A 20072-nucleotide genomic window follows, 5' to 3' on the forward strand; every position below is an offset into this window, starting at 1 on the left:
GAAAATCTATTGTGTCGCGGTCGGATCTGGCCGTTCGGGGCTCAATGGGTTAAATTAAAAAACACAAAATATACAGAAATAAATTAAAATTATTATTATACGAGCATAGAACCTCCACCTTTTTGTTTTAGGATGAAAAATAAAATAGTTTGACAGGCTTAGTGCTTGACAAAGTGGTGACGCCACGTATCGATAAAAATACAATAATTTCATATAATATCTGTACATATCTTTTATGTGTTTTATGTGTTTTAACATTTTGGTGAAATATATTATTTCAGTTTAATTTAAACACGTGCTTATAGATGAAGTTGATTTCGGCGATCATTTTAAAAATGCCACGTACTAATTGTGCAGTATTTGGCTGCTTGAATTCAACTATACCAATTATACCACCAGATGATTTTGTTCAATATGTCGAGAAAATGGATAACATTTTCGTTGCTGCTTTAAGAGAGAACACATAAACTGTAAAGTGGCTGAATTAATTTACAACGAATTAAACACAATCAGTTACTTAAAAAAACTGTTCATAGGGTTGAGAATATTTTACCTTATAAAATTTAATAATAAATTCCGAATTAGTCGTAGACCGTAGTAGACGAAAGTATATTTCAGTAAATAATTTGTTTTTTTTTCGAAGAAAGACATATTTATGTAATGGTTATTTTAATATCTAACTATACATATAATAAAATCGTAGGAAAGTCAAAACTGTAGATTGAATATTTTTTTACAAGAATACTTGGGACAATAGATACCGAAGCCAAAAATATAGTTAGGCTACAAACTGAAACAATCGATATTAATTATTTAACGTGAAGTCATTGACATCACTTTTCTATACTATGTATCTTTGTCATTCAAAATCTGTGGATGTGTCACCCGCTACTATCGATCCCCCTGAATACCCTCGTAAACACGCTTGATGGGGGGGGGAGCCATTTCGAACATTTTGTATGAAGTTTCCTTACTGTACTGTATGTATCTGTATATTGTGTTATTATGAACAAATGTGGAACAAATCGTATTACACTCTTTTTTATAAACTATTGTTTAAAAACAAATATTATATTGGAAATATCACGTTACTAATAATAATCTTTGTACTCTATATAATCATCAATTACCTACCACTCAATTTGCTTTTTATTCAATTTTGATTTTAGTGAAGAGATTATATGCAATATACCTAGAAGCTGTGCCCCGCGGTTTTGCTCCGCTACTGTCGGTCTTAGCGTGATGATATAAATTATAATAGTCTTCCTCGATAAATGGGCTATTTATCACTGAAAGAATTTTTCAAATCGGACCAGTAGTTCCTGAAATTAGCGCGTTCAAACAAACTCTCAGTTTTATAATATTACAAATTATAGCATCATGGTAAACATTAGTAATTATGAATTGATACTGGGATTATTTCAGTTGTTACACATTTGAAAAAGCACATTTTGTTCCAGTCAGGTTAACTTAGTTCAAATAAAGAACGATACGCATATAAACATACACTTTATTGTTTAATAATATAAATTGGATGTAGGTATGGGTGATATCATATGGTTTTTTATAATTATGTCATTATTATACAAAGTTGTACCTATACCTACAATAATTAAAATATGATTAAAATTAAACATTTTTAAAAGATGATAAAAGCATAAAGCATATCTTAAGGATATTATACTCTTATTAAAAGATTTTTAAGGCACACACGATTTATATCATGTCATACGTAATCTATATGCAATAGAAATCTATTAACATGATCGATATCAAATATTAATTAAGAACACACGTGATCATTACACGTACACAAATTGTATACAATAGGTTTGCCAACAAAAAAGTTATTCCAAATAAAACCATTTTCATCATTGTCAGAAAAGTTTGTTTGAGCTGTCTTGCTTTTCTTTACTGTCGACGAAGATATCTTCGAAGTTTGCTTTCGTTTTATCCCCCTATCCGAGATGTCAATTTTCGGAGTAGAACACATAAGAGGTTCTATACTATTTTGTGAATCAACTTCCGAATTAACTGATAATTCTGAAGCAGCATGACTCAATGAATTGGGATAACCAGTGGACGTATTTTCACTAATATATTTGGATACGTCAGTAGAATGTAGGATACTTCGTTTCTTTCTCATGATATCTGGTTTTGGTACAGAGTCACCATCAGATTTATGTTCACTTGCATCTGAAACAAAGTTATCATTGATTAAAATACAGAGCATTCGAAAACATTGATAGATAATAATTTATTGATTAACTTCGTGATAATAATGATTTAAAAATATCTATTGGGGTTTGCCTAACTTTATAACCTGACTTTACTGTATTATTAATTGATACTAATACACAGAGGCCGTAAGTCAAAACCAAATGTAGACATAAAATTAACTTAAATATTTGGATTATGGCTTTCAAATATGTGTTTTTTTACCTTCGGTGCTAGCAAGCTTAGGCAATTCAATAGATGGCGCTCTAGACCTAGAGGGGGAACAAGGTGCTGATATTATTTCGTCTTCACAAAGCTCTTGGTCAATGTCACGTGCATCAGAATTTTTTATACGTGATTTATTCGTTTCTGACGTTTCCTGTTCCACTATCACGCTTAACTCTTCAATTTCGACGCAACCGCTGGCTCCTGAAGACCCTTCCGTATTAAAATTATCACACCCTCTTCGATCTGCCGATATCATTTCCTTCATTTTTTTCTCTAACTCCTGATAAAACTCTTCTGGTTCATCGACATCTTTTCTTTTAGGTACCACTTCAATATTTAGCTCTGGTAAATATTCACTCGAGTCAGTACTGCTGCGTCGCTCTCGCGATTCTGGTATTGGAGATAACCCTGAAAGTAAATTAACAATGATTTAGTTATTATACCTTTTCTTTATTTTTCCGATCGCATTGTAATCACTACATAGTATAAAACAAAGTCGCTTTCTCTGTCCCTATATCGCTATGTCCCTTTGTACGCTTAAATCTAACTACGCAACGGATTTCGATGCAGTTTTTTTAATAGATAGAGTGATTCAAGAGGAATGTTTATATGTATAACTAGTGGTCCGCCCCGGCTTCGCCCGTGGTACCTTCATGTTAAAACTATCCTATCTCTCAAGTTGGATCGAACTGCATATGGTGTGCGAATTTTATTATAATCGGTTAAGTGGTTTAGGAGTCCATTGAGGACAAACATTGTGACACGAGATTTATATATATTAAGATAACATCTGTTAAATAGTGAAGAAGTACTGTTATTTTTGAGGTTTCTAATGTGATGAAGTAAATAATTACATTTTTACCCGCTTACATTGCAAACGCAGGTAAACCCTACGAGTTTTATCAAAATAATGTACTAAGTATTGTACACATTGAAAAGGTCTACAGAAAAGTTCGCGATGGTATGTCTATTAGTCCATTGAAAAGTTACATTTGCGATTTGACGTAATTTTATTTTTTTGATGTGTAGGGAGGGGTCAGTGCGAAGCTATCACCAAGTTTGTGGGGTCGCCACCCTTGTCCCACGGCCGCCATCTTGAAAAGAGCGGTTGATATGGTTTTTACGATATATCTCTTAAACTATTTATCTGATAAAAAAACATTGTTAGCATTTTTTGTTGCAAATTAAATTCTCTACAACTTTAGTCCAATAATTTTTTGTCGTAGAACTATAAATAAAAAAATTATAAGTGAAAATGTTCAGAAATTAGAGTACTCACTTCGGAGCGCTGTAAAACCTTAGCTATTGACGTAATTAAAAAATGTTGTATATAAAAGTTGTTCATCGAAAAACAATCTACAAAAATGGTTTGATATAATTTCTTCGTAAAATGATAAAAAAAATTATCGAAAAATATATACAGGGTGTCCCACTATTGGTATACTAAGCGCGAAGGGACTTGTAGTTTTGCCTACACTGATTACGTAAAAAATACTTAAACAAAAAAATAACATCAAAATTTTTTTGCTAAATTTTTCCTGAAAATCCATGTTTTCTTCTCTAACTTCGCGTAGCCGGCATATACCGCTTCGATAACGTGAGCATTTTGTCTATACAAACATAATCTTAAACGATAGGTCACATGCTGGTATTAAAGTTGGGCGGGTAGCTTGTTAGGGGTGTACACATAGAGTTTTAGAATTCATCTATTTGAAAAAAAAATGCGTCTGGAATTTTATAAGTATTTTTTATGTACTCAGCGTATGCAAAACTATAACCTCCTTTGAGCTTAGTATACCAACAGTGGGACACCCTGTATATATAGCTCTAATTTCTGAACATTTTCGCTTATAACTTTTTTATTTATAGTTCTTTGACAAAAAGTTACTGGACTAAAGTTGTAGAGAATTTAATTTGCAACAAATAATGCTAACAATGTTTTTTTTATCAGATAAATAGTTTATGTGATATATCGTAAAAACCATTTCAACCACTATTTTCAAGATGGCGGCCGTGGGACAAGGAAGGCGACCCCACAAACTTGGTTTTAGCTTCACAGTGACCCCCCCTACACATCCAAAAAATAAAATTGCATCCTCTAAAAAACGCAAGATTAGGCCTAAAAAATGTAACATTTCAATGGACTATAGGTATCTCTTATGGATAACCAACAATAACTTTTTTTTGTCATTTACTTTTTACGACAAATACAATGGTTAATTTTCGAAGCGATTTTAACCAATACAGCATTAATCCTTAACCAATTAAATACCTTGAATACGTTGTTCATTTAATATAGATCTATATGGCCCTTTACACCGTATGATTTAAGTGAATATTTTCGATAAAAATTGCGGGACGTAGCGTTTGCGGCGGTACCGGCCGGCCGCCATTGCACCCGTGCGAAGCCGGGGCGGGTCGCCAGTTTATATATAAAGAATAGTTTAAGAGCAAACAAAAACTATAAAGTATCTTTTGCACATGATATCCCTCATAGAAGTGGACTTCATCACAGGGCCGTAGCTAGTCGAATTTGAGGTAGGGCAGCGGTTCATCATCATTATCTCCAGCAAAATTAGCCATAAGAGGTTAAAAATACAGCTTCTATTTTGATAAAATAAATATTGTCTCAACTTACTTGGTTCGTCCTCAAAATACTTTCTTGCCAAATACCACTTCTTTCGCTCCCAGTCTTCATTACTTAAGCGCGACATATTTAAATAGAGTTTTGTTTGACTGAATAATTAAATGAGACACCTTTTGTTATAATAATCTTTAAGAGGGTAGACGTGAATTAAAAGAATTCTAATTACGATGATCTGGGATCGGGAGTTGCCATTTGAAAAAAAAGAAGAAGAAGAAAAATTACGATAATAGTTGTATACGTAGTATATTATTATTAGTCTGTGATAATAGTCATGGCTAAACTGTGAACACGAAATGAAATGAGATAACTAAATAAACATATTTAATTAAGTGTACAAATTTTATCTATCCACATAAAAATTCGCCAGTGTGATTCGTTTTTGGTTTTAGTAGTCACAAAATTCATCGATTTACCTACTAAAATAGTAAATAATTACCTAATTATTATCAATGCCAAACGATATCATCTGAAAACTGTCACCTTTGACAGCACCTTTAACTTAAGCTTTTCAAATCGATATTTTCGATATTTTCCTTGTAATAGCATCTACAGACGCTCCGATTTGGTTGGTGCCAACCATATCGGAACCGACAAGGCAACCATTCCAACATTGCTACAGATTGTCCGACGGTTGGCCTTCCAGCTGTCAGTTGACCATAGAGTAATATGTCAGTTGACCATAGTACGAAGAGAATGGGCTAAATTCTACTATAGAAATAGAGAAAATTACAGTCATATGCGGCTTTTTTGCGGCATAGGGTTTTTAATGTAGCCGCACTGTCAATTTTTTTTAATACTTCTAACATAATAAAATACGCTTGATTTCTGGCATCTCTATTTGCGTAATCTTTGTTACTTAAGTCCCACAAACAGGGAAAGTCTTTATATAGTTCCAGCAATTTTATTAATATGTCACGTTCGGTGACCGTAACTCCCTCGGCGTTCATGTTGACGTCCTACACCGGCGGCGTTGCGAATGTGAATGAGCCAATTACCTATATTACTCTATGGAATGAGCCGATTTGGTCGGAACAAAGCTTCCAGACGTTCCAATTTGGTTGGATCGGATAGGAAGTTGGTTTGGTCGGTACCGCCGGCGCATCCGACCACGTCAAACCAATATTAATAATAATTATGTCGGACCGACCGCTCTCCACACTTTCCGATTTGGTCGTGGTCGGATGGTTGGCACCAACCAAATCGGAGCGTCTGTAGATGCTATAAGTACTAGATCTGTGATATCTTCTCTGTTTATTATTTTGATCGTAGAGGGAGAATGAACCATTCTCTCTCTACGATTTTGATCACAGATTTTGATGTTCGATTGACAATTAATGTCAGTCTGGGGCTCTGGGAGCACATCTGGGAGACTCCGAGATGGGAGACGTCAATCGCCATCAAATGTCACTCAATCAATATTATCGGTTATGCGTGTTAATTATTGGAAGAAGAAGCGTATAAATTATTATCACAGTTGACAGATACATACTACGTACATACAGTTAGGAAACTATTGTCGAGCCAATTTAATAGGCAACATTTGACGTCTATCAATTTTATCTTCGAAGAGAGGTAACCTGCTTAAAAACATCGATTAAAGTGAATTAATCGATACGGATTTGAAACATTTGTCAATCGAATTTATTGATTTATGATAATTTTTATTCAAAAGTAATCAATGCATTCGATTCTAGATGTCAGATTTCGATTTTTAGAGTAACGTCTCTGGTATTTAAAAAGAAAAAAGGTTTATTGACACAAAATTGTAGTGACGTCAGTTCTTCAATTCAGAAATTGTTTATTATGTTTAAAATGGTTTATCAGTAAAATGAAATCTTAAAATTACTTGTATCGGTCATTGTTATTATAAATATGTAGTCGTAATTGAAAAAAGTCAAGCAAATGTGCAGTTCTAACAAAACGAAATATCATGTTATTCTATGTCGTCGTTACTAGGTTACGTTCTTGAATTTTGTTGAACTGTCAAATGTTGCCTATTAAAATGGCTCTACTATAAGCCCCTGCGATGAAATTATGCCGTATAGCTATAGGACTGTTACCTTTTTGATATTTAACCGACTTCAAAAATAAAGGAGGAGGTTATCAATTCGGCCTGTATATTTCTGTTTGCTTTTTTTTTACAGTCGATTTTGTGGTAATTTTGAGATTAAAACTCGTTAAAATACAAAAATGGTGTAGCCTAAATATGAATTTACAAGAAGAAACAATCCGAATTAATACACCTTGTAAAAGTAGGTAAATACGTTTTTATCAGTGCTACCTATATTTCGAAATCTTGTTTTGTTATGGACGCCGAAGGTTATATTTTAATGTACCTACCTAAATTATTTATAATGCTTCATATTTGTATTATACATATTATATTCAATAATTATTTTAAACCAGAATTTACAATACTTGTATGTAGGTATACCTACAAAATTATTTTTAAAACGATACATAAATTAAATTAATCCATCAGGCCCCGGAATCACAGACACAATAGAAAATCTATTGTGTCGCGGTCGGATCTGGCCGTTCGGGGCTCAATGGGTTAAATTAAAAAACACAAAATATACAGAAATAAATTAAAATTATTATTATACGAGCATAGAACCTCCACCTTTTTGTTTTAGGATGAAAAATAAAATAGTTTGACAGGCTTAGTGCTTGACAAAGTGGTGACGCCACGTATCGATAAAAATACAATAATTTCATATAATATCTACATTCTACATATCTTTTATGTGTTTTATGTGTTTTAACATTTTGGTGAAATATATTATTTCAGTTTAATTTAAACACGTGCTTATAGATGAAGTTGATTTCGGCGATCATTTTAAAAATGCCACGTACTAATTGTGCAGTATTTGGCTGCTTGAATTCAACTATACCAATTATACCACCAGATGATTTTGTTCAATATGTCGAGAAAATGGATAACATTTTCGTTGCTGCTTTAAGAGAAAACACATAAACTGTAAAGTGGCTGAATTAATTTACAACGAATTAAACACAATCAGTTACTTAAAAAACTGTTCATAGGATTGAGAATATTTTTCCTTATAAAATTTAATAATAAATTCCGAATTAGTCGTAGACCGTAGTAGACGAAAGTATATTTCAGTAAATAATTTGTTTTTTTTTTCGAAGAAAGACATATCTATTTATGTAATGGTTATTTTAATATCTAACTATACATATAATAAAATCGTAGGAAAGTCAAAACTGTAGATTGAATATTTTTTTACAAGAATACTTGGGACAATAGATACCGAAGCCAAAAATATAGTTAGGCTACAAACTGAAACAATCGATATTAATTATTTAACGTGAAGTCATTGACATCACTTTTCTATACTATGTATCTTTGTCACTCAAAATCTGTGGATGTGTCACCCGCTACTATCGATCCCCCTGAATACCCTCGTAAACACGCTTGATGGGGGGGGGAGCCATTTCGAACATTTTGTATGAAGTTTCCTTACTGTATGTATCTGTATATTGTGTTATTATGAACAAATGTGGAACAAATCGTATTACACTCTTTTTTATAAACTATTGTTTAAAAACAAATATTATATTGGAAATATCAAGTTACTAATAATAATCTTTGTACTCTATATAATCATCAATAATTACCTACCACTCAATTTGCTTTTTATTCAATTTTGATTTTAGTGAAGAGATTATAATATAGAAGCATGAATATTATGCAATATAGAAGCTGTGCCCCGCGGTTTTGCTCCGCTACTGTCGGTCTTAGCGTGATGATATAAATTATAATAGTCTTCCTCGATAAATGGGCTATTTATCACTGAAAGAATTTTTCAAATCGGACCAGTAGTTCCTGAAATTAGCGCGTTCAAACAAACTCTCAGTTTTATAATATTACAAATTATAGCATCATGGTAAACATTAGTAATTATGAATTGATACTGGGATTATTTCAGTTGTTACACATTTGAAAAAGCACATTTTGTTCCAGTCAGGTTAACTTAGTTCAAATAAAGAACGATACGCATATAAACATACACTTTATTGTTTAATAATATAAATTGGATGTAGGTATGGGTGATATCATATGGTTTTTTATAATTATGTCATTATTATACAAAGTTGTACCTATACCTACAATAATTAAAATATAATTAAAATTAAACATTTTTAAAAGATGATAAAAGCATAAAGCATATCTTAAGGATATTATACTCTTATTAAAAGATTTTTAAGGCACACACGATTTATAATCATGTCATACGTAATCTATACGCAACAGAAATCTATTAACATGATCGACATCAAATATTAATTAAGAACACACGTGATCATTACACGTACACAAATTGTATACAATAGGTTTGCCAACAAAAAAGTAATTCCAAATAAAACCATTTTCATCATTGTCAGAAAAGCTTGTTTGAGCTGTCTTGCTTTTCTTTACTTTCGATGAAGATATCTTCGAAGTTTGCTTTCGTTTTATCCCCTTATCCGAGATATCAATTTTCGGAGTAGAAGAGGTTCTATACATAAGAGGTTCTATACTATTTTGTGAATCAACTTCCGAATTAACTGATAATTCTGAAGCAGCATGACTCAATGAATTGGGATAACCAGTGGACGTATTTTCACTAATATATTTGGATACGTCAGTGGAATGTAGGATACTTCGTTTCTTTCTCATGATATCTGGTTTTGGTACAGAGTCACCATCAGATTTATGTTCACTTGCATCTGAAACAAAGTTATCATTGATTAAAATACAGAGCATTCGAAAACATTGATAGATAATAATTTATTGATTAACTTCGTGATAATAATGATTTAAAAATATCTATTGGGGTTTGCCTAACTTTATAACCTGACTTTACTGTATTATTAATTGATACTAATACACAGAGGCCGTAAGTCAAAACCAAATGTAGACATAAAATTAACGTAAGTATATTTTGGACTATGGCTTTCAAATATGTGTTTTTTTGTACCTTCGGTGCTAGCAAGCTTAGGCAATTCAATAGATGGCGCTCTAGACCTAGAGGGGGAACAAGGTGCTGATATTATTTCGTCCTCACAAAGCTCTTGGTCAATGTCACGTGCATCAGAATTTTTTATACGTGATTTATTCGTTTCTGACGTTTCCTGTTCCACTATCACGCTTAACTCTTCAATTTCGACGCAACCGCTGGCTCCTGAAGACCCTTCCGTATTAAAATTATCAGAATTATATAAACATCGGAGATCATATGTCTCTGGACTACTGTGTTCTTCTATTGCATTAAATTCCACTGATTCTTTGTCAATAGTATCAGATTTCGGGGCATCACACCCTCTTCGATCTGCCGATATCATTTCCTTCATTTTTTTCTCTAACTCCTGATAAAACTCTTCTGGTTCATCGACATCTTTTCTTTTAGGTACCACTTCAATATTTAGCTCTGGTAAATATTCACTCGAGTCAGTACTGCTGCGTCGCTCTCGCGATTCTGGTATTGGAGATAACGCTGAAAGTAAATTAACAATGATTTAGTTATTATACCTTTTCTTTATTTTTCCGATCGCATTGTAATCACTACATAGTATAAATCAAAGTCGCTTTCTCTGTCCCTATATCGCTATGTCCCTTTGTACGCTTAAATCTTTGAAACTACGCAACGGATTTCGATGCAGTTTTTTTAATAGATAGAGTGATTCAAGAGGAATGTTTATATGTATAACTAGTGGTCCGCCCCGGCTTCGCCCGTGGTACCTACATGTTAAAACTATCCTATCTCTCAAGTTGGATCGAACTGCATATGGTGTGCAAATTTTATTATAATCGGTTAAGTGGTTTAGGAGTCCATTGAGGACAAACATTGTGACACGAGATTTATATATATTAAGATAACATCTGTTAAATAGTGAAGAAGTACTGTTATTTTTGAGGTTTCTAATGTGATGTAGTAAATAATTACATTTTTTCCGCTTACATTGCAAACGCAGGTGAACCCTACGAGTTTTATCAAAATAATGTACTAAGTATTGTACACATTGAAAAGGTCTACAGAAAAGTTCGCGATGGTATGTCTATTAGTCCATTGAAAAGTTACATTTGCGATTTGACGTAATTTTATTTTTTTTATGTGTAGGGAGGGGTCAGTGCGAAGCTATCACCAAGTTTGTGGGGTCGCCACCCTTGTCCCACGGCCGCCATCTTGAAAAGAGCGGTTGATATGGTTTTTACGATATATCTCTTAAACTATTTATCTGATAAAAAAACATTGTTAGCATTTTTTGTTGCAAATTAAATTCTCTACAACTTTAGTCCAATAATTTTTTGTCGTAGAACTATAAATAAAAAAATTATAAGTGAAAATGTTCAGAAATTAGAGTACTCACTTCGGAGCGCTGTAAAACCTTAGCTATTGACGTAATTAAAAAATGTTGTATATAAAAGTTGTTCATCGAAAAACAATCTACAAAAATGGTTTGATATAATTTCTTCGTAAAATGATAAAAAAAATTATCGAAAAATATACAGGGTGTCCCAAAAAGTAGTGATGAACGGAAGCTGGGAGGTAGAGGACCTAAAGGGCTATCCGAATCACCCCCATGTATGTTATGCGATTTTTCGTATTTTCGGAGTTATGACGTTTTTTTCAATTTTTCACCTATCGCCGAGTACGGTGATATTTTCACTCATGGTGACGTCAATTATTGCGGAAGGTGCTTGATTTTTTTTGTGTGCTAAGCTGAAAGATAGGCCAATTCAGTATGGTAACATTTACTATCGTTAGATCTTTGAATGGAATAAAAAAAAGAATTAAAATGCCAAGAAAGATAAAATTACCCAGTATGTTCTCCACTTCAAGGGCCCGTAAAAAAATAAAATCACATAAAAAAAGTTTTCCATTTGGCTTTTAAAAACTTGCTCTATCTATCAGGTAGCTACCCTGAAAATTTCATTTTATTATTCAGAAGGCTTCAATCGAAAAATTGAAATCTAAATGAAAAATTGAATTAACATGATGATTAATAAAAACAAATTAAAACCAATAACAAGGTGTTTAATTACCAGAAATTTTTAAAATGACCCCGCTATTGCTCAGTGCAAGTGCGACATCACCGTAAAAAGTTGTCTTTTAAATGTCTGAATGCCCTTTTATCATTTTTAATGGTTTCTTCTGCTACTATGAATTTCCAGGTTATTTCGTTCAAATTGTGGCAGTCTCTCGTCTTTGTAGTATCCCCACGGAAAAAAATCAATAGGGTTTATGTCCGGGGACCGTCGAGGCCAGGCTAAAGGGCAAAGATACTCTGAAAGATGGATTGGTCGTTGCAGCCTGCGCATGCGCTGGTGACGCCTGCCTTAAAGCCTGGCCTGCACGGTCCCTCGACCTAAACCCCATTGATTTGTTTCAATGGGGATACTAAAAAGACCTCGGCTACTTGAGAGAATGCTACAATTTGGACGAAATAAGCCGGAAATTCATAGTAGCAGAAGAAACCATTAAAAATGATAAAAGGGCATTCAGACATTTAAAAGACAACTTTTTACGGTGATGTCGCACTTGCATTGAGCAACAGCGGGGTTATTTTAAAAATTTCTGGTAATTAAACACCTATTTATGGGTTTTAATTTGGTTTTAATGATCATCATGTTAATAAAATTTTTGCACTTACCACATTTAGATTTCAATTTTTCGATTGAAGCCTTCTGAATAATAAAATGAAATTTTTAGGGTAGCTACCTGATAGATAGAGCGAGTTTTTAAAAGCCAAATGGAAAACTTTTTTTATGTGATTTTATTTTTTTATGGGCCCTTGAAGTTGTGAACATACTGGGTAATTTTATCTTTCTTGGCATTTAATTCTTTTTTTATTCCATTCGAAGATCTAACGATAGTAAATGTTACCATACTGAATTGGCCTATCTTTCAGCTTACCACACAAAAAAAAATCAAGCATCTAGCGCAATAAGTCACGTCACCATAAATAAAAATCTCATCGTACTCAGCGATAGATGAAAAATTGAAAAAAATGTCATAACTCCGAAAATACGAAAAATCGCATAACATACATGGGGGTGATTCGGATAGCTCTCTAGGTCCTCTACCTCCCAGCTTCCGTTCATCACTACTTTTTGGGACACCCTGTATATACAGGGTGTCCCAAAAAGTAGTGATGAAAAAAAAAAGTAGTGGGACACCCTGTATATACAGGGTGTCCCAAAAAGTAGTGATGAACGGAAGCTGGGAGGTAGAGGACCTAGAGAGCTATCCGAATCACCCCCATGTATGTTATGCGATTTTTCGTATTTTCGGAGTTATGACATTTTTTTCAATTTTTCATCTATCGCTGAGTACGATGAGATTTTTATTTATGGTGACGTGACTTATTGCGCTAGATGCTTGATTTTTTATTGTGTGGTAAGCTGAAAGATAGGCCAATTCAGTATGGTAACATTTACTATCGTTAGATCTTCGAATGGAATAAAAAAAGAATTAAATGCCAAGAAAGATAAAATTACCCAGTATGTTCACAACTTCAAGGGCCCATAAAAAAATAAAATCACATAAAAAAAGTTTTCCATTTGGCTTTTAAAAACTCGCTCTATCTATCAGGTAGCTACCCTAAAAATTTCATTTTATTATTCAGAAGGCTTCAATCGAAAAATTGAAATCTAAATGTGGTAAGTGCAAAAATTTTATTAACATGATGATCATTAAAACCAAATTAAAACCCATAAATAGGTGTTTAATTACCAGAAATTTTTAAAATAACCCCGCTGTTGCTCAATGCAAGTGCGACATCACCGTAAAAAGTTGTCTTTTAAATGTCTGAATGCCCTTTTATCATTTTTAATGGTTTCTTCTGCTACTATGAATTTCCGGGTTATTTCGTCCAAATTGTAGCATTCTCTCAAGTAGCCGAGGTCTTTTTAGTATCCCCATTGAAACAAATCAATGGGGTTTAGGTCGAGGGACCGTGCAGGCCAGGCTTTAAGGCAGGCGTCACCAGCGCATGCGCAGGCTGCAACGACCAATCCATCTTTCAGGGTATCTTTGCCCTTTAGCCTGGCCTCGACGGTCCCCGGACATAAACCCTATTGATTTTTTTCCGTGGGGATACTACAAAGACGAGAGACTGCCACAATTTGAACGAAATAACCTGGAAATTCATAGTAGCAGAAGAAACCATTAAAAATGATAAAAGGGCATTCAGACATTTAAAAGACAACTTTTTACGGTGATGTCGCACTTGCACTGAGCAATAGCGGGGTCATTTTAAAAATTTCTGGTAATTAAACACCTTGTTATTGGTTTTAATTTGTTTTTATTAATCATCATGTTAATTCAATTTTTGCACTTACCTCATTTAGATTTCAATTTTTCGATTGAAGCCTTCTGAATAATAAAATGAAATTTTCAGGGTAGCTACCTGATAGATAGAGCAAGTTTTTAAAAGCCAAATGGAAAACTTTTTTTATGTGATTTTATTTTTTTACGGGCCCTTGAAGTGGAGAACATACTGGGTAATTTTATCTTTCTTGGCATTTTAATTCTTTTTTTTATTCCATTCAAAGATCTAACGATAGTAAATGTTACCATACTGAATTGGCCTATCTTTCAGCTTAGCACACAAAAAAAATCAAGCACCTTCCGCAATAATTGACGTCACCATGAGTGAAAATATCACCGTACTCGGCGATAGGTGAAAAATTGAAAAAAACGTCATAACTCCGAAAATACGAAAAATCGCATAACATACATGGGGGTGATTCGGATAGCCCTTTAGGTCCTCTACCTCCCAGCTTCCGTTCATCACTACTTTTTGGGACACCCTGTATATATAGCTCTAATTTCTGAACATTTTCGCTTATAACTTTTTTCTTTATAGTTCTTTGACAAAAAGTTACTGGACTAAAGTTGTAGAGAATTTAATTTGCAACAAATAATGCTAACAATGTTTTTTTTATCAGATAAATAGTTTATGTGATATATCGTAAAAACCATTTCAACCACTATTTTCAAGATGGCGGCCGTGGGACAATTAGGGAGGCGACCCCACAAATTTGGTTTTAGCTTCACAGTGACCCCCCCTACACATCCAAAAAATAAAATTGCGTCCTCTAAAAAACGCAAGATTAGGCCTAAAAATGTAACATTACAATGGACTATAGGTATCTCTTATGGATAACCAACAATAACTTTTTTTTGTCATTTACTTTTTACGACAAATACAATGGTTAATTTTCGAAGCGATTTTAACCAATACAGCATTAATCCTTAACCAATTAAATACCTTGAATACGTTGTTCATTTAATATAGATCTATATGGCCCTTTACACCGTATGATTTAAGTGAATATTTTCGATAAAAATTGCGGGACGTAGCGTTTGCGGCGGTACCGGCCGGCCGCCATTGCACCCGTGCGAAGCCAGGGCGGGTCGCCAGTTTATAATATACAGGGTGTCCCAAAAAGTAGTGATGAACGGAAGCTGGGAGGTAGAGGACCAAGAGGGCTATCCGAATCACCCCCATGTGTGTTATGCGATTTTTCGTATTTTCGGAGTTATTACATTTTTTTCAATTTTTCATCTATCGCCGAGTACGATGAGATTTTTATTTATGGTGACGTGAATTATTGCGCTAGATGCTTGTTTTTTTTTGTGTGCTAAGCTGAAAGATAGGCCAATTCAGTATGGTAACATTTACTATCGTTAGATCTTCGAATGGAATAAAAAAAAGAATTAAATGCCAAGAAAGATAAAATTACCCAGTATGTTCATAACTTCAAGGGCCCATAAAAAAATAAAATCACATAAAAAAGGTTTTCCATTTGGCTTTTAAAAACTTGCTCTATCGATCAGGTAGCCACCATAAAAATTTCATTTTATTATTCTGAAGGCTTCAATCGAAAAATTGAAATCTAAATGTGGTAAGTGCAAAATTTTTATTAACATGATGATCATTAAAACCAATAAATAGGTGTTTAATTACCAGAATTTTTTTAAATAGCCCCGCTGTTGCTCAGTGCAAGTGCGACATCACCGTAAAAAGTTGTCTTTTAATTGTCTGAATGCTTTTTTATCATTTTTAATGGTTTCTTCTGCTACTATGAATTTCCGGGTTATTTTGTCCAAATTGGGGCATTCTCTCAAGTAGCCGAGGTCTTTTTAGTATCCCCATTGAAAAAAAATCAATGGGGTTTATTCGAGGGACCGTGGAGGCCAGGCTTTAAAGCAGGCGTCACCGGCGCATGCGCAGGCTGCAACGACCAATCCATCTTTCTGTAGTGTGTAACGTATCATGTATGTTTTGTATGTGTGCGTCATACTATATAGTCCTAAGGTTCTACAGTTTAAGAGCAGTTGTGCACTTGTAATAGCAGTTGTGAATAACATTATTATACAGTATTCATTCAAGCAGTGTTTCATTAATACCAAGCCATTGCATGGCGACCCTGCCAGTGCTGCCTCGCGGCAGTACTGAGCTATGGATCATTTTTGAAAAATAATATTTTAAAAGTTAAAATTTAAACAAATAATTTTATGCGTATTCGCAAATCGCAATGTACGATAGAAAATTTATCAATATAATAAAAAATCGACGAACGTGAATATGGAAATTAAGAACAGAATTTATTTGACGAAGACAGTTTTATAAAACAAAAAAAAAACTGGAGATTTGGAATATCATCTATTATTACGAAAAATTGTGAAATAAAATTGGAGATTTGGAAGGATGCAGCTGGAGCCGGGAGATCAGCCAGTGTGAATAGCAGACATTTTCCCAAATTCACCAGAATCCCGAATGTCCCGAAATTCAAGAGTGACGACGGAATACAAGTTTAATTTCGTGAAAAAAAAAGCTAAAAGTGAAATTTAAAGTTCAAGCAGTGTATTTTACATTAATGTAAGGTAACGAATTATTTTAGTTAAAAGATTTTTTTTGTCAAAAACCATTATTATACAAAAACCATAAATATATATAGCTATGTATAATCAAAGTAGTTAGTAACAGATAATTCTATTAGTTCATTGTTTGTTTTATAAAGCGCTACCAAATAGGGAAATGGTATGCAGCGTCTGTAATTTCGTCTCATATTTCGTGCTACCGTGTAGGTAACTAGGTAGTCACAATGCATCGTTCTGTGCATTTTATAAAATGTTCGTAATGAAATACGATCTTGTCAATTCAATTGAGTGTGAAACTTTAATTTTTTTTATTAACATTTTGGATTCGGAGGGTCACACTAATTTCATAAATAATGATTGTAATGAAACTTATATTTCAATATTTAAAACATGATTTAAAGACACTAAAGTAAAAGTATATTCTTATTTGATTAAATGAATTACCATGATAAATATCTAATGATATTTGTGAAAAATAGACGAAGTAAATATTTGTCGTTGTATGAATACAAAAAAAATTACTCAGATTGTTTTTTTTATGTTAGGATATAGATGGAATCTTAGCTTGATCACCTAAGTTTTTCTTTTATATTCCTATCAAAAATTAAATAATGTGACATTTAATTACTCGAAGAAATAAGAATTAATATTGTATGAAAAATAAAAATAAATTAATATGTAAGCCTGAGAGCTACAATTGAAAAGTGAAGTGATATGATTTATTGTTAGAAACAAGGTACACCAGGATACAAGACAGGCACGGAATCCTTGTAATTCTGATCATGATTAGGTCGAGCTACCACTCGTGAAGATAACTTGGACACATGTATGAGGCGTGCACTTTTGGATTTTCCAAATTATTTTTTTCTATTCATTATCTGTATTCAATTTTCTTCATATATTTTATTCTTTATGTACTTCCTCATACGTACAACAATATCAAGATACACAATTTCATTTAGGGTAATCTTCCCTCATAATTTTTTTTTAATAAATATTTTTAATTATTATTTTTGTTTATTTAATAACAATTAAACCACATCGAATCAGACCCTGAAAAATGAAAGGGTTCTATTCCTGAGCATACTCAAGCGTAAGAGAAAAAAAAAGACTCGATTAGTAAAGTATTTCGGTCGCTATCGTGTTAACAAGAAAAAGGATCCGCACATACAGACACACGGACGTCCAAGACAGAACTTTTTTAAACTGTTTTTTAACTAGTTTAAATAACAAAAATGACATCAAAAATATCATGAACGTTAAAAATAGTGTTTTTTCTTAATATGTGTGTGTATGTATTATCTTACAAGTGCAATGTATGATACATAAAGACATTTTAAGTTTGGAAAATCAGATGTTTTGCGCGAAGCGACAGTAGTACCCACCTCAACGCTTCGCTTATGAGGCGTGCAATATTATGTCGTTTCTAAGTATGATGTGTAAACTGTAAGCACGTAAATAAACGTATTCTATGAGGATATATTGTAAGACTTATTGAAAGATAATTATTATTTTACTCGGATATGACTATTAATTAATTACGGACTGTGACATTTTTAAATACGGATATGACGATTAAATATTTTCTAATAATGTATAATTTTTCCATTATTTTCGTACATGAAAAGTTAATTAAAATTATTTGTTTTAATCTATTAGTATTAGTTACTATGTAGTGTGTAAGCCAATGTGTAATCGTGTAGAATGTTCTTTTTTGGAGTTTTAAAAATAAGTACTTAGTAATAGGTTGAAATTCATGCTATTGTTTTAATGTTAATTTTGTTTACTCGTTTATATGATAAGTATTCAGATAATATGTAACCAAAAACGAAGAAAAAAATATTTTGCATTATATTCAGCTAAAAAAAAAATATTAATTACTATTTTTTTTATTATTTTCTATGAGGGGAGATGTAGTGTGTAACGTATCATGTATGTTTTGTATGTGTGCGTCATACTATATAGTCCTAAGGTTCTACAGTTTAAGAGCAGTTGTGCACTTGTAATAGCAGTTGTGAATAACATTATTATACAGTATTCATTCAAGCAGTGTTTCATTAATACCAAGCCATTGCATTTCAGGGTATTTTTGCCCTTTAGCCTGGCCTCCACGGTCTCCGGACATAAACCCTATTGAATTTTTTCCGTGGGGATACTACAAAGACGAGAGACTGCCACAATTTGGACGAAATAACCCGGAAATTCATAGTAGCAGAAGAAACCATTAAAAATGATAAAAGAGCATTCAGACATTAAAAAGACAACTTTTTACGGTGATGTCGCACTTGCATTGAGCAACAGCGGGGCTATTTAAAAAAAATTCATTTTTAAACACCTATTTATTGGTTTTAATAATCATCATGTTAATAAAAATTTTGCACTTACCACATTTAGATTTCAATTTTTCGATTGAAGCCTTCAGAATAATAAAATGAAATTTTTAGGGTAGCTACCTGATCGATAGAGCAAGTTTTTAAAAGCCAAATGGAAAACCTTTTTTATGTGATTTTATTTTTTTATGGGCCCTTGAAGTTATGAACATACTGGGTAATTTTATCTTTCATAGCATTTAATTCTTTTTTTTATTCCATTCGAAGATCTAACGATAGTAAATGTTACCATACTGAATTGGCCTATCTTTCAGCTTAGCACACAAAAAAAAACAAGCATCTAGCGCAATAATTCACGTCACCATAAATAAAAATCTCATCGTACTCGGCGATAGATGAAAAATTGAAAAAAAATGTAATAACTCCGAAAATACGAAAAATCGCATAACACACATGGGGGTGATTCGGATAGTCCTCTAAGTCCTCTACCTCCCAGCTTCAGTATATCACTACTTTTTGGGACACCCTGTATAAAGAATAGTTTAAGAGCAAACAAAAACTATAAAGTATCTTTTGCACATGATATCCCTCATAGAAGTGGACTTCATCACAGGGCCGTAGCTAGTCGAATTTAAGGTAGGGCAGCGGTTCATCATCATTATCTCCAGCAAAATTAGCCATAAGAGGTTAAAAAATACAGCTTCTATTTTGATAAAATAAATATTGTCTCAACTTACTTGGTTCGTCCTTAAA

At 33.1% G+C, this 20072-nt stretch overlaps 1 protein-coding gene across 1 annotated transcript; it reads right to left on the reverse strand.

Annotated features, from left to right (window-relative positions):
* Nucleotides 1-1771: 1771 nt before the first annotated feature.
* On the reverse strand, nt 1772-16576 carry LOC149475796 (uncharacterized). The gene is made up of 6 exons (XM_089712495.1): nt 16516-16576; nt 10078-10593; nt 9638-9826; nt 5084-5188; nt 2443-2853; nt 1772-2196 (listed from the first exon to the last, which is right to left on the reverse strand). Exons 1-6 carry the CDS (start codon nt 16574-16576, stop codon nt 1784-1786), a joined length of 1695 nt encoding a protein of 564 aa, XP_089568621.1. The 3' UTR covers nt 1772-1783.
* Between the last annotated feature and the right edge of the window lie 3496 nt (nt 16577-20072).

The sequence above is a fragment of the Colias philodice genome, chromosome 29 (assembly GCF_061535455.1).
Source record: "Colias philodice isolate Cphi_HAF_F1 chromosome 29, ilColPhil1 Martin Lab GWU primary, whole genome shotgun sequence".
Taxonomy (NCBI): domain Eukaryota; kingdom Metazoa; phylum Arthropoda; class Insecta; order Lepidoptera; family Pieridae; genus Colias; species Colias philodice.

Bases quoted from the DNA above. Each gene is read 5' to 3' on its own strand.
- LOC149475796 (XM_089712495.1), bottom strand. From the start codon at position 16,576: ATGATCCATAGCTCAGTACTGCCGCGAGGCAGCACTGGCAGGGTCGCC. The intron at 5,189-9,637 runs GTATAGAACCTC...GTCTCATTTAAT, and splicing joins GGAAGTTGATTCACAAAATA to TATTCAGTCAAACAAAACTC. The intron at 2,197-2,442 runs GTAAAAAAACAC...ACTTTGTTTCAG, and splicing joins TAAGCTTGCTAGCACCGAAG to ATGCAAGTGAACATAAATCT.